General features: G+C 35.4%; 1 protein-coding gene across 2 annotated transcripts in view; it reads right to left on the bottom strand.

Annotated features, from left to right (window-relative positions):
* PPP3CA (protein phosphatase 3 catalytic subunit alpha) overlaps positions 1–15,794 on the bottom strand; it is a 298,715-nt gene that overhangs the window by 260,999 nt on the left and 21,922 nt on the right. The window contains exon 2 of one of the 2 annotated variants that reach the window (XM_089912447.1): positions 11,240–11,320. The exons of the other annotated variant lie outside the window; for it this stretch is intronic. Coding sequence (XP_089768573.1) covers positions 11,240–11,255 — 16 coding nt within the window. The 5' untranslated portion in view covers positions 11,256–11,320. The remainder of the gene's footprint in view (positions 1–11,239; positions 11,321–15,794) is intronic. 2 annotated transcript variants of the gene reach the window in all.

Raw genomic sequence — 15,794 nt, 5'->3', positions numbered from 1 at the left:
AGCAATAAATAACTCTTGATCTGTAATGACAATTGGTTATAGCACCCACTAATAAAAAGATAATTAACACAACAAGCCATGTCTAAGTCTGTCCTTACCATACACCTTTACACAGAGCTCCAAATAATCTAAAAGTACTCACTAATTAATTCTCAATATTATCATTCCCCTTTGACAAAAGGAGAAATGGAGTCTCAGAGCCAGGAGAGTCACTTGGCCCAATATCAGCAAGACAGAGCCCAGCATGACAAATCAAAAGTTCCTGGCTCTCAGCCACTGCCTTTCAGGAGTATGCAGTAAGTGCCTCCTGAATCACCCTAAGGCAGAGTTATAAAGTAAGTGCAAAGTTGAGGGCCAAATTTATGTCTCACTTAAAAATTGGCAACTAAGCCCGTGTGCCACAACTACTGAGCCTGCGCCCTAGAGCCCACAAGCCACAACTACGAGCCCACGTGTCACAACTACTGAAGCCCGCTCACCTAGAGCCCGTGCTCCGCAACAAGAGAAGCCACCGCAATGAGAAGCCCACGCACTGCAACAAAGAGTAGCCTCCACTCGCTGCAACTAGGGAAAGCCCACGCGCAGCAACAAAGACCCAGCGCGACCAAAAATAAATAAATAAATAAATAGATTAAAAAAACAAAAGAAACGCCAGAAAGATGTTTCATCATCAGGAAGGGCTTCAATCTCCCCTGTGACTATATCAAAGTGAGACGAAAACAATGGCAGAATTGACAGTCCTGTCCAAACTGTCTAAACTCAGTAATAATTTGTTCATGAAATGTGTAATTCTGACTTGTTTCAAATTAACATGTTTCCTTAAAGTTAAATGGTCCAAATTTTTATTTAAAGGTTTGGTTGGTACTATGAAAATTACAAATGTAATGGATATACCTGTATTTCTTTTACCTCTACCTCTGAATATAATGCTGTTTAAAATCTTAACATGAGGAATTTGGAAGATTGATAAATGGCTTCCTTATCTAGATGAGCAAACTTTAACACTCCACACATTCTATGTTTAGACTTTTATTGCATCAACTTTAAAAATCATAAATTAAAACCTTTTCAATTGTAGAAATGAAACTAAATTGAAACTACAGCAGAATGTTGCCTGGTATAAGTTTTATACCAAGAATGAAAACTTACAAACCACAGGGCAATATTGGCACAGAAACTCACCCCAAGGGAAATGTCCATATTTTCACTACATGTACACAAAAATATACAAATGTATCCATTTCTTGGGATAATTGTTTTTTATTAACAAAAATAATATAAAATACAAACTCATATATCTATATGTACATAAGTATCTGAAATTTATTTTGTTCTCTTAAAAAGTATCATGTACATTTTCCCAAGGGTATAGGTATCTACAAATTATTTTTAATATTGCTGCACAATATTCCATAGTGTGAATGTACCATAATTGGCTCAAAAAGTTTGATAAAAATACATTTTAACAGTTAACTTATATTAACAACATACAGGTTATTAACAATAGAAACCTTGTTCTCTATCCTTATGTATTGGTATTTTCTGTACGATTGATTCTTAGAAGAAGGATAGGTTCACTGAGACAAAGTGAAGCCCTTTATATAATAATTATATTTTTCTGCAAATATTTTTCTGCCTTTGTCTATGATGTCTTTTGCAAATGAGAATTTTTACTTTTTATGTAACCAAATCTGTCAATGTTTGCTTTATGGATCAAAGTTTCATAGCAAACTTTGAAAGACTACTTTCATCAGGATATTTTACTAACATTCTCCTATGTTTTCTCCTACTATATTTATTTAGATTGTTTTTAGTCTTATTTATATTGTTAATATATTTGGAATTTATTTCTGTATATGATACTAAATAAGCCTAAAAAGCTATGCTATATGATTTCTTTGAATAATCCGTGCTTTTTCTATTTAATTGAAATGACATTTTATCATTTAAGTAAGTTTCACTGTCTACTAGAACCTGTTTCTGAATTTTGCCTAATGATGCCCATTTCTGTGCCAATATTGCCCTGTGGTTTGTAAGTTTTCATTCTTGGTATAAAACTTATACCAGGCAACATTCTGCTGTAGTTTCAATTTAGTTTCATTTCTACAATTGAAAAGGTTTTAATTTATGATTTTTAAAGTTGATGCAATAAAAATCTAAACATAGAATGTGTAGAGTGTTAAAGTTTGCTCATCTAGATAAGGAAGCCATTGATCAATCTTCCAAATTCCTCATGTTAAGATTTTAAACAGCATTATATTCAAAAATGAATAAAATGTTTTTACATATGCAATAGGTTTTAATTATTTACTTTTATTGAAATATAGTTGACTTACAATGTTGTTAATTTTTGCTGTATCCAATAGTTTTTAACATAAAATCTTACAACTTCTGTAGGTTCTAAACTTGATACCCATTTACGTAATTTACCAATACACACAAGTAAAGAACATGAAAGAAAAATTTCTCTTTGACCTTACATTTTTTTAAATAGCAAAACAAATTCAAAAATCTCTAATAAACATTCGTTATTTTGATATGCTACAATTTATATGAGACTGTCTAAACAGGCCCATCAGCAAGTATGGCCCAATTTAAGGAAAAACATTGAGGCCTTTGAAAATTAACTGAAATGTCAACCCACTTTAGAAGAAAGCTATTAGTAAAACAAGGGTGAAGTTACCAGCACTTGTGAAAAGCACAATAAATAAACAATGAGACTCATTCAAAGACATTCAGGCTTTGCAGAGTCAGGACAAGAGACTGCAGAACCAGTTCCCACATGGGCAAGAGTTTGTTTATTTTATTTTGCTTATCGGAAGTCAGAGCAAATGATCCCAGTGGTTTGGAATGGATTGAAAATGTTTCTTAGCATCCAGGCGAGAAAAGCTGCTTGGTTTTCAAGCTTAACTGCTTTGTTAGTAACGTTTTTGCTCATGCGAACTATAAAGCTTATGTTTGAGAACGGAACTATTTGAGACCAAGAAAGGTATTATTCTTTCTTTCTGTCATCCTATACTACTTTTTAGTCACATTTTTAAGAGATGGTCAAAAGAAATAAAGAATATTTTCTACATAACTTGGGAAATACTACAGTCTGCACTCAGGACTTAACCGTTTATGGAAATGAATTTACAGAATTAGTGTGCTTCACACCTCAGAAAAAGATGGGAAATGAAATTAAATGGTTACTTTTAATCATAATTAAAGTCTTCTAGAAAACCAACAAATATTTAAAATGTGAATCATAATGATCTGTTTCCATGATTTAATTTGGGGCCAAGCTAATTGATGAGAAAACCTAGAACATACTTCTTTTAGAGTACAAGTATGAAGGAAAAATGATAACATCATCCTTTTTTTCATATAAAAAGTAAAAGGTAACTATATTCTTTGAATAGGATAAAATAAGATTAGTAATATCAAAACTTTCTATTTGAGTGCAATTTCAGAATGAAATCATTTATCGCAACCTTCCTACTTCAAAAGCAGTAAACAGTATATCAAAGGTTTTTTGGGGAGGCAGGGAGCTTACCAAAAAATTGATGATAAAGTTTTTAACTTTTTTAACCTATCATCTTCTAGCACCTAACAGTATAAAAATATTTTAAGAACATATTTAAGAATATTTAAGAACATATACTGAATCATCACTAAAATATATCTAGCCTAACAACCAAGTAGTTTGCTAATTATTTTTCGTGGTTCACAAAAATGACCACATATTCAGTGAATCTTAAATGATGGAAATACATCCATCTCCAGTACCTGAGAACTCTGTTACCAATTAAACTAGTTCATTTCAAAGCTTCACACAATGCTTTGAGAGCATAGGATTTACTGGAAAGGTAGGTTTAAGTAATAGATTTTTCCCCCACTAAGGAGACAGCTTCAGGAGGAAAAAGTTTCAACTCTGCCTCCCAAAAAGGAGAATGCACTTTACCATCATAAGGTGATGAGGCAGTCCACCACAAATACAAGAGGTAAAACTACAAATTCTTTAATGCAGGAAAATTAGCTCTTTGTCATGTCCTTGGAAGATCTTTTCTTTGGTTAGCTTACTCTGGAAGAGGTTTCTAAATTGGTTGGCTGTCATTAATCTAATTGCATACTGGGGTAGCTAATTAGAGAGGGCACTTTTCTGTTTAAAAAATACTGCCTCAGGTGAGGCTGGAATTAGTAGCCAATTCCCTCCCCCATCCCCCCCAAACCCAACTCACTCCAGAATCAGTGCTCTGTTTGGAACACCTACCACTCACTACAGGTTTGGAATGCAGCCTCCCTCCTCCACCTGGCCACGGAGGTTCCCTCTCCGGAAAGCCACAAATTATAGTGCTAGGTTTCAGCCAAGAGAAGAAGGCATTTGGAGGTAAAGCCAAAATGAGGGTGAAAGAAAACTTTCCACTAAAAAACCAACAGTAATAAATGATGTATGAGCTACACAAAAAGTAAGCGAATAGGGCCATATACCCACTACCATCCTTGTTTCTCAGGGAAATAAATGAAGAGAACACAAGAAGGCTCGAATTCTGACCCAAAAGGAAAAACTATTCAGTAGTAGCAAATCAAAAAGTAAACAAGCTGAGCTACAGATTTCATTCTCTTTGTTCTACTGTAATTCTGAAATTGACATATCAAGCATTACAGAATTACTGATGTAAGGACCAAACCCAACTCCCTTGAAAGTGTACTCTCATTTCTTTCCTGGTTTAGTTACTGTCATCTCCTTTAAGATGTAAGAATTATGGTACAGATAGAAAGATAAAAACAGGGAGTGCAAGATCTCTGAGCTAGACCAGGAACATGAGTCAAAGATTGAGCTCTTTCCCTTCCAGGTGGACCTCTGATCCACAAGCATCTGTTGCTTGCCTCCATGGATGCATCACCTCTTCTCTCCTCCTCTGAGGTAGGCAATGTAGGTATTATAGCTCTAACAAAACACAATTTTCCCCAGCAAAACACACTAAACTTAGATCGTGGTGTATGCTCAAAGAATCTAAAATGGTATTAAAAGATAGCACTGCCCTTTCATTTGAAATCGAAGAAAACCAGACTTGGCTGGCATACTGTACTCATACAAATGACCCCACATTACGTGGAAAACAAGAATGTCCTAGGGTAGAACTCTGACCCGTAAACTTTTGCCCCAATCAATGCTGTGATTACAGCTTCACTTCTCTTGGTCTGAGGGAACTTGAACACAGAGTACATTGAAATGAAGATGAATAACTGCCATATTTCTAGTGTTTTGGGGCTTTTACTTCTGCAAAACAATTCTGAGAATGTAGTTTGGCAGCACAAACCTAGGAAACCAGATAGGTCACCATGGTTAGCTGACTTATCAGCTGAACATGAACCTTCCTTAGTGGAATTCTGGAGAAATTTACTCCCTAAAAAAGTTTTCTCCTAACAAATGACTTGTCTCAATTATGTGACAAATGGTTGCTATCTTGATTATAAAATGCAGTTGTAACTGGTTCAGTGTTAAAAAAAAGGTTAAAACATGGTCAACTACGTGACATTTTTTGGTTGGAATTTTCTCTTTTCTCTTACGTTTCTAAATCTGCCAGATGTGCCTTGCGGCCAACAACTTGGGCACTACTAGGTGCCTGGTATGTGAAGCCTTCCTTCAGAGAAAATACTATGCTCAGTGTTTTTTCACAAACCAAAGTAATCATGAGGTTGTAACTGAAGTATTCACTGCTTTTTTAAAGGCTACACTTCTCTTCTTTAAAAATCTTATATATACTCTCATTCTTTGGTAAGTTTGTTTCAGCCAAGGACACAAACTGTCATTTCACAGTACGAATTCTTACTATAAATCTACTGAATCTGTTATCACAAAATAATTAATGATAAAGTAAGCACAATGGTAACTGACTAATCAAGGGAGAATTTCCTAACTACATCTTATACATTTTTTAGCCTTTTCATCTACTGGGTGTGCCCCAAACAACTTAACAATACATCTTGTAATGACTCATGTCTACGATTTTTTTTACAAGGACTCTTATTTGTGCTCTTAAAGATTCCTACAATCTAAAAGCTAGCCTGGAATGTGAAATTAAAAGCAATGTATCAAGATTTTTATGTATTTTTCACATTCAAAATCCTTCATGCTATGCAAATGGAATTTTTTAAATTATTTTCTTCCAAGATGACTATACCAGAGCCAAAGTAACCCTAGATTTTAAAACTAGAAGGGAAAAACTGCTCTACAGAAGCCTAATAGTTTGAGTTATTATCACTGCACAATATATACAGTATACTTATAGTTTTGTTATTATGATACCTGGCATATACATATTTCAGACTTATTTTTAATAAAAAATTTAATAGCCAAAAATTAATTTATATTCACAAAACACTTGATTATTCAATTAAAGTATACTTTCCGAAATGTGAAATTGTATACACATATACACATGAGATTAAAAGTTTTTTATTAGTGAGAGGAAGTTACTTCCCAGAAAAAGGAATCCGGGGTTTTATATAAAGAGCTCTCCCAAGCCAACCCCATCTTCCTCTGCCATTCCTTTTCTGCACTTTGAGAGCAAGGCTTTTGTCATCTGTGATTTATAAAAAGAAGGGAACAGAAAGAAAAAAAAAAAAGATACTGCACATCAGGTGTTATCTTGGTACTTCCTGTGTCTTCCCACTGTAAGGGTCTTTATTCCTGGGGATAATATAAAATGACAAAGCTTTCTACTTGAAAATAATGCATAAATAATAGAACATAAGAAACAATCCTTCTGAAGTGTGGGCAGCCAGGCTCTGAAGCAGTTATGTTGTGATGTAGCTTTTATATAAACACTTGAAACCTCAAAGGCAAAATATCTGTGTGTGTGTGTGTGTGTGTGTCTGTGTGTGTACCATGCATGGGGGGTAGGGGCAGACACACTTCACAGTCCCATAAAGTTCGTCTTGTTCTAGGGCTCAGGGAAAACTTTCTTAAATATGGCAAACTGAAACACTAATTACAAAGAAAGAAATGGGGCCCTGCCGAAAAATAAAATACAGCAGCTAAAAGAAAAAGTATTATTATCTACCATGTAGGGCCCTGGGAAAAGTCCAATTGTGTATCTTTTAAAAGAAACCCAGACGTACCACATAAAAACAGACTTTCTTCTGTTGATTGATTCTCTTTGTAGTCTATACAAGGATGGTTAGCAGTCAGAATCAACCAAAAGAAATCCTGTTTTCTAGTATGTAACACAATCGAGTGTTGCTATAAAATATTCTTACACTGATCAAAAAAGAAAAAATACTTCTAAAAAATGGTACATATTACTCTATTTTAAAAAGAAAGCGTGTATTTATCAACTAATGATTCAACAAACCCAATGATTCAACAAACCCAAACACTTTAATTCTATATCTCATGCTCCCTATGAAAAGATTAATATGTAAATAAAGATTTGCTTAGCTAAGTACAATTACAAAAACTTAACAAATTTTGAAGTTACCTAACATCTAACAAGGGCTAACTAAAGTATGCCAGTTATACTTTCTTCAACTGAAGTATTGCTGATAATTGTATTTGTATAAGTGTAAAGACAAGCTTTTCATGACTGACTTCTTGTTTTTCCACATACTATTTTGTTTTCCACTGCCAATGTTTTTTAAATCTCTCACTATTAATATAATGCTACAAAACTTAAAATAAGGTTTAAATTTAAAAAAAACATGAATTTTCAGTAGCCAATAAAAATGATTATTAAGCTCTATTTTAACTTGGCTCACAGGAATAATGTAATCACACAAGCCCTCAAACTTTTTCAAAATGAGTGATACTTGTCCTACAAGAATAATAATGCAGGTAAACTACAGAAACTCCATTTCAAAAGAAAGAAGGAATTTATGTTTGATTTTATAAATTAATATTATTTACTTCAATCCAAAAATAAATACTACAGAATAATACATGAAATCCATGACAAAATTCAGTAGAAGGCATGCATAAGAGCCTGAGCCTAGGATCTTGTTCAAATTAAACAGAAATTATAGATTTACTTGGCAAGATACAATTTATATTAATACATTTGAGATAGAAGAGCAGATTACTTGAAATTCATCATCCTAAAGACATGAGGAGAAAATTTAGTTAATACTAAATGGAATAGTGAAAAATATCAAAATCTTTTTATTTAAGCAAAGAATAAAATCACACAAAAATTAAGCTTTATGAAAGGGGACTAATTTAAAGATCAAGAATTAAGAGTCAATTCTCACTCATATTAAATAAATCACAGCAATGAAATAGATAATCCATCATTTCAGGATTTCTTATTGGCCAGTGAACCCAAGTATAGCTAAAATTCTAAGAGATCAGTGTACGTTTTTTTTAAAATTATGAAAACACAGTGCCACATGTTTACTTTTGCTCTTCTATTATACTTCCGCCACGATTTTAGCTGTTGGGTTGGATGAATGACCATTCATTTTGTTAATGTACAAAGATTGTGCGTAAAATGAAAAAGTTAAAATAGCTCCTCCTTTAGTAAAATGTTGTTTGAAAACAGCCGTATGATCATTATCTGAAGAAATTTCAAGTAATCTTTTATTATAATTTTAGAAAAGAAAGTGTATAGATTAGTGCTATAGAGACAAATAGCAAAGAACAAAATTTATAAAAGACAATCAAAACACAAGTGAGTGTAAAAAAGCATTTTAGAAATATAAACCAAAATATAAGGCAAGAAGAGCATTCTAATGCACTTTCAAAAGTTTATTTCTTCTTTTCTTTTCTTCTTACTATCTAACCAAATCCCTCACCTTTGACCTCTCAAATTCTTGCATTTTCCTTAAGTGCCATCATTCGTTATTACAAATCATTTCATGTGTAAGAATGCATTTTTTTCTGTTAAACATCTTTTAGTTTTTGATACCAGGAAATTCTGTCCTAAGAGGATCCTATATGTGGAATTAATCTCTAAGACATACCATTGGAGGTTCTGACTTAAAACAAATAGAGTCATCTTCTTTTCCAAGATGTGTTATTCTAAAACGAAGGGTCATTTTCTTGAAGGTTCAGATTAGTGTTCCTATTTGTCTAGCTGACACCTCCAAACATGGTAGACATGAGGATTTTCTACAGTTTTCTCTTAGTTTTAGTTAATGTTCTGTTTTGAGTTGCAAGAAAACATCCCAGCCCTACCTTTCTGAACCACCCTCTTTAGCGGTATGTGTAGAGATCAGCACTCCACGTTGGTAGTACCTTCCATCTAAAATGTTTTCAGAGTCTAAGGCAATTCAGGCAGCACAGCTGTCTACTCAGGAGGCTCATTAAACATACTTTAAAAATTCCTAGAAGAAGGCATGATTTATTATAAGCAGATGGCTACCCTGGATTTTTTGGTAACAGAATTTTAAATTAAAATAAAATTATATAAGATATACCTTGTTTGGATTATTTAAAACTCTATTAGGGACTTCCCTGGTGGTGCAATGGTCAAGAATCTGCCTGCCAACGCAGGGGACACAGGTTCGAGCCCTGGTCCGGGAAGATCCCACATGTCGTGGAGCAACTAAGCCTGTGAGCCACAACTACTGAGCCCATGTGCCACAACTACTGAAGCCCGCTCGTCTAGAGCCCCAGCTCTCAACAAGAGAAGCCACCGCAATGAGAAGCCCGTGAACTGCAACAAAGAGTAGCCCCCGCTCACCGCAACTAGAGAAAGCCCGCATGTAGCAACGAAGACCCAACACAGTCAAAAATAAATAAATAAATAAAAATTTAAAAATAAAATAAAACAAAACTCTATTAAGCTTAACTTTTAAATGGCTGTGAATTTGAGGGTTGGAGTAATCAAATGTCAACCCCAGCTGATTAACAAAAACATGAAAAATGGGGGAAATGATCCCCAAAGCTCTTTTATTCTAAGGAGCGCTTCACTTGACGGACAAATACTAGGAGGATACAGTCATTACTGTACAACAGGAAACACTAGGCACAAGCTATCAAGTAATTTTGACGGAAAATAGAATGCATTTGCAATTTTTAAGTACATTTAATGCCCAGTGATTTCATCACCTACCCTACATTTAAAACTGGGAAACAATCCAGAAACCAAAGGAAATCAGATATTTGCAAAAATATGTTTGCACTACACTATCCAACACCTGTACTGGCAACATTACTGTAGATATTTCAATATATGTTGATTTTAAAGAATAAGTTTTGGAGTTAGGCTTCTAATTTATCACATTTTAATTAAGGAGCTATTACCAGCCAATTTATCAAAACACTTAATTTTCAGAACAGCAACTCTCTTTTATTTATTTTTAAAATTTATTTAATTAATTAATTAATTTATTTTTGGCTGCGCTGGGTCTTCGTTGCTGCTCATGGGCTTTCTCTAGTTGCGGCGAGCAGGGGCTACTCTTCGTTGCGGTGCACCAGCTTCTCATTGCGGTGGCTTCTCTTGTTGCGGAGCACAGGCTCTAGGAGCGCAGGCTTCAGAAGTTGTGGCACGTGGGCTCAGTAGTTGTGGCTCGCGGGCTCTAGAGCGCAGGCTCAGTAGTGTGGCGGACAGGCATGTGGGATCTTCCCAAGCCAGGGTGCAAACCTGTGTTCCTTGCATTGGTAGGCAGATTCTTAACCACTGTGCCACCAGGGAAGCCCCAGAACAGCAACTCTTTAAGGTGCGTATTGCTCTGCTGTGAAAACTACAAATAATGGCATCATAATACCCCTCTGCCATTTGTCATGTTGAATAATTTAATGAAAAATATGTAACTCGATATATTTTTAAGAGAATAAAAGTAATCCCTGTGAGATACTTTCTACATCTTTTACTTGAACCATAGAGAGACTAAAACAAAATACAAAAAGTCCTCCAATCTGTTTCTTCAAGTTATCTGAATGGCCATCTTCCTTCATTATAAGAATCATCACTTATTCTCTTCTTTTATAAAAGTTGCTCTGCAGCAGGATGATGTATTTTATTAGCATTTTTTCAAATCATAATTAGAAACAAATAGCTCTTGATTTCTCATTTAAGCTTCACAGTCCAACTTACAGAAATTTTAACTTACAGCACTAAATGCTTGTTCTCTGTGTATAAAGCCCTGAAACTAGCCTTAAAACATAAATATTAGGTCGTAAAATCCCAATTTTCATTTCAGATTGCACTGAATTCTCATAACCACTTTTTGTCTGTAGCCTTCTATAACTGTTGCTTGATGAAGGTCCTCCTATCTGTGTAAGTTTCTTGACTTTTTTTTTTCCTGCCAATACCTTTAACACGTTCCATTTTCTGGCCTCTTCATTTCCTCTCTGCCATCAGAGGAAAATGCCATTTGACAGGACCTCAGATTCCTTAACATAAAAGGAAAACAGGAAGTCACAAATGTAAATTCTGAGCCCACTATGTGCTGCACTTCGAGTCAAGCATTTACATTTTATTCAAAAAGAACCTATGGACAACACTACAACCCTAGTTTTACAGAAAAGGAAACTGAGACTCAGTGTGGTTAAATAACTTACACATAATCAGTAGAATTCAAAGTCAAGTTCATGCTCTTTTTCCTGTATGTACTTTGCTGCTTCCCATTATTCACTGACATTTATACGTGGGAATCAGAGTTTCTCATTCAGGATACAGAAATATGCCCATGAGAATAAAGTCAATAAAGCATCCAAGAAAGATCCTATTCACTGGCCTTTTTGTACTGGAAGGGAATCATATCTGCTAGAATTAGATTCAGCTGCATACAACAAACCCAAAATAACACTGACTTAAATAAGATAGGAGTTTAATTCTCTCTCATGGAAAATAAGTCAAGGTGGGTAATCCAGATTTAGTATGGCAATTCCACAAAGTCATCGAGGACTCATACTCTTTTTAGCTGACTACTCCATACTCTCTACAGTATGATTTTTATCCTCACGATCCAAAATGGCTGTCAGAGCTGCAGCTATCACATCTGTGTTCCAGGAAGCAGGATGAAGGAATCAGGAAAATAAATATATTATCGGGCTTCCCTGGTGGCGCAGTGGTTGAGAGTCCACCTGACGATGCAGAGGATACGGGTTCGTGCCCTGGTCCGGGAGGATCCCACATGCCGCGGAGCGGTTGGGCCCGTGAGCCATGGCCGCTGAGCCTGCGCGTACGGAGCCTGTGCTCCACAGCGGGAGAGGCCACAACAGTGAGAGGTCCGCTTACCGCAAAAAAAAAAAAAAAAGTGTATTATCCTTCTTTTTTAAGGACATGTCTCAAAGTAACACTCAGTACTTCAACCTTTTCCCAATAAATAGAACTTGTCACAGGCACTCACCTGGCTATAAAGAAAACTGGGAAATGTAGGCTTTCTGACTGGGTAGGAAAGTGCTGAGCTAAAAAGCAGAGTTTTATTATTACTAAAATGGAAGGTTAGAATGGATATTTGGAGGCACCTAGATGAAACTGCCAGAGAAGTTTGCATATAATCTCTGATTTACTCATAATATTATTAAACTTTTCAAGCAGATCAGAGATAACTGAGACTGACATACCCAGTGTTATTTCCTAGGTAGAATACATTACCCCACTGGATTCATCTCATAGGCAATCAAATGAATAAACGTGATTTTACATTTTTGCAACTTATTCTCAACATTTACATTATAAAGAATCACTAAGTCTATCAGACAAAATCAAGTGAGACTCCTTTTATAAATGGTGATCTTTTTCCAGGGTTAGAATATAGGGCACTGGATTAAGTGACAAATTCTACCAGTAGGGGTGCCACACACTTTAAATGGCCCCTATCTTCTAAAACTTCTAATATCCAGAGGTCATGAACAAATAACTGAATGGAGAACACAGGAGAAAATGCAAATGTTGATAAGGAATCAAATCTGAAAGGTGCTTCAATAGTTAACCTAGGCGCAAGTATTTCCTCATATATGCTATACTTATATTAGTATTTAAAAACTTGTAACTTGAATGTAAGTAGGCTTTCTTGGTCCCTGATGTCACCTACGTGACACAGTCTTTTCTAGTAGGAGTCAGTCTTTGATGATGAGGCATTTGAGAAAAACACAAACACCATCTCAAAAACACAAGAACCAAAAAAAGGTGATTTTTTTCAAAAGTGTTCTGGGAAGACAGAGAAGGGAGTCATTTCACACACAACAAAGCAAATATCCTCGAAACTCTCTTTAAATATTTTTCCCCAATGTTCCAATCCTCATGGCATTTCCCCTACCCTCCGCTCTCATCTCCTCTTTCTCAAATGCATTCCCAACTTCCCACAATCATTTTCCATAACCCATCTGACTGCACTCAGCTAGACAAAGCTGGACAAATAGTCCTCAGCAAAATAAAATCAAGTCATGTGTCATTCCTTAAACATGGTCTCGGGGCTCTGTCATCTCAGCACTCCCAACATGTACAGGCATATGCACATGTACACACACACTAATGAAACCCTTCAATTTCTCTCATGGTAACGTGATGTAATTTCCACTAATTCAATCCATAATCAAGATAGTAGAATTTCTCCTTCAAGTTCATCTATTTGTGAAATCCATATGATCTCTCTCAAAAGATTCTGATGGGATCATATGCCCACTCTTGGATCAGTCATTGTGTCCAGGTCTGATAAGCCAAACAATTTACAAATTAATGATAGTTTAATTACCAATTAGAATATTGCTTCTTGAACTCTAAAATGAGGGAATAGCTGTGTTTGTGTCATGTTTTGGTCAAACTCTTGTAGCCTGAAACGTTTTCCTTTTTCTGTTAGAAGTACACATCTTTTAAGGAACACATTGAATTTTTTAAAAATATTCCACTGAAGCTATTCTGTGGATGTGCTGATCCGTTTCTAAAATATTGTCTTCCTTCTGCACCTCTACTATTTAAATATCAATATAACATGTAAGTGAACAGTTTAGTTTTGGGGTTTTTTTTGGGTTTTTTTTGCGGTACGCGGGCCCCTCATCACTGTGGCCTCTCCCGTTGCGGAGCGCAGGCTCCGGACGCGCAGGCTCCGGACGCGCAGGCCCAGCGGCCGTGGCTCACGGGCCCAGCCGCTCCGCGGCATGTGGGATCCTCCCGGACCGGGGCGCGAACCCACGTCCCCTGCATCGGCAGGCGGACTCCCAACCACTGTGCCACCAGGGAAGCCCAACAATTTAGTTTTAATTGATTACATTTTAGGGTAGCCTATAGGGAGTGCCTCCTTAATGTTAATATCTAATTTCAAATGTAAACTATTTTAATCACAATTTGGGATAGGTTACTTCCAGATTAAAATTATATATATATATATATATATATATATATATATATATATATATATATACACTAGAAGTGGTGTGTGTATAACTCTTAGTAGTTTCTGTAAGACAGAGTACTATTTCCTGATCTTGCTCTTAGATTTAATGATTCTTGGTAATTTTTTTGGCCTGCTGTCCCTCTAACTCACTGACTCCTATGGATTGAGTGAAGGAAATGTAAGATACACAAAGTAACTTACATATTCTTCACCATTATTCTAAGGAAGTAGATGTCTCCATTTGAGAAGAGAAAATTGATATAAAGAGGCTAAGTGCACCCAACTCAGTCTGCTTAACATATATGATATTATAAAAACAATTGTACTTAAGAGCTTTTGCTGGATCTACTCTGCCACACTTAGTAGGATATTTATTTTGTATTAACATAGGCCTATTACTATCTGTTGGATGTTTAAACACATTCAGTAATTGATACCATTATACTTTTGTCTGAAACCCCCTCTAAATATGCCTGAATGAATTCTTAACTCAAATTTTTCAACTAATTTGAGAATATTTTTCTCCTTTAACCCTATCCTAGATGAAAGAAACAAACTGCTATTACAAAACTACTATCAATTTTGTATTATCATCTAATCTACTACTGCCCATTCAAAATTGATGATTAATATTTTAAAGGAGTATAATTTGTTTCAATTAAGTAACATGTACTCTTGAGTAAGACTCATACAATTTGTAGCTGGTTTAGAAATGTATTGAAACTTAATGAACACTAAACAGATGTTCATGGGTGTGAGTGAACATTTATGGGTGTGAGTGGCATCTCCACTCATTTGTAGCTTTTCCTTGGAGATACGCCAAACAGCTGAAAATCAATAGTCAGACCATAATCTTAATCATTTCAAAAATAGCATATCCAACTAGCTTTTAAAAGTGATCATGCAATTTGTTACTCATTCTTTTGGGGGGCCACATATTATTGAAGGAAGGTCAGATAACTGTTCTTCCTTTTGTAAGCCAGGCAGCTTTTTTCAATCTGATAAAACTCTTTGAGAGAGAATTCTTTGCTTTCAGAACCTCAGTAGCTCAGAAGAAATTCTCTCCAATGAGTGTGTGCTTTTAAAATAATTTTTTCCACTTCATTATATTCTCATTTGCTGCCAATTTGATTTTTTTCTTTTTTTTTTTCTTTTTTTTTTACTTTTTGGTTGAGAAGTTTCTTGTCCAGCAGAAAGGGACCTAGTCTACCTTAAGGGGAATGGAAAGCCTGCATGATTATGAAGCCAACTAAGTGGAAAGCATCATAGAGGGAAGAACCACACCTCTTTACATGTGTGTTTAAAGCCAAATCTATTCCTTGGATTTCCAGTTGTAAGAAGAGCTATTTTTGAAGGTTTTTATGTATTTGCTATCAAATGACTCTTATCCAATACAGTAGACATAATTTGTGCTTCTATGTTCACCAGTGAGCTGTGTGATCCAAAACTGTGATTCAGTTTTCTCACCTATATGTTACCAATGATAATGCTTATAAACAAGCTCCAGGACATCAGCTCTATAGATACAA

The sequence above is a fragment of the Delphinapterus leucas genome, chromosome 5 (genome assembly GCF_059928025.1).
Source record: "Delphinapterus leucas isolate spDelLeu-1000000601 "Yukka" chromosome 5, BTC_Dleu_Yukka2, whole genome shotgun sequence".
In the NCBI taxonomy this organism is placed as follows: Eukaryota; Metazoa; Chordata; class Mammalia; order Artiodactyla; family Monodontidae; genus Delphinapterus; species Delphinapterus leucas.
Note: the sequence above shows the minus strand (reverse complement) of the source record. Positions and strands in the feature narration are given on the sequence as shown.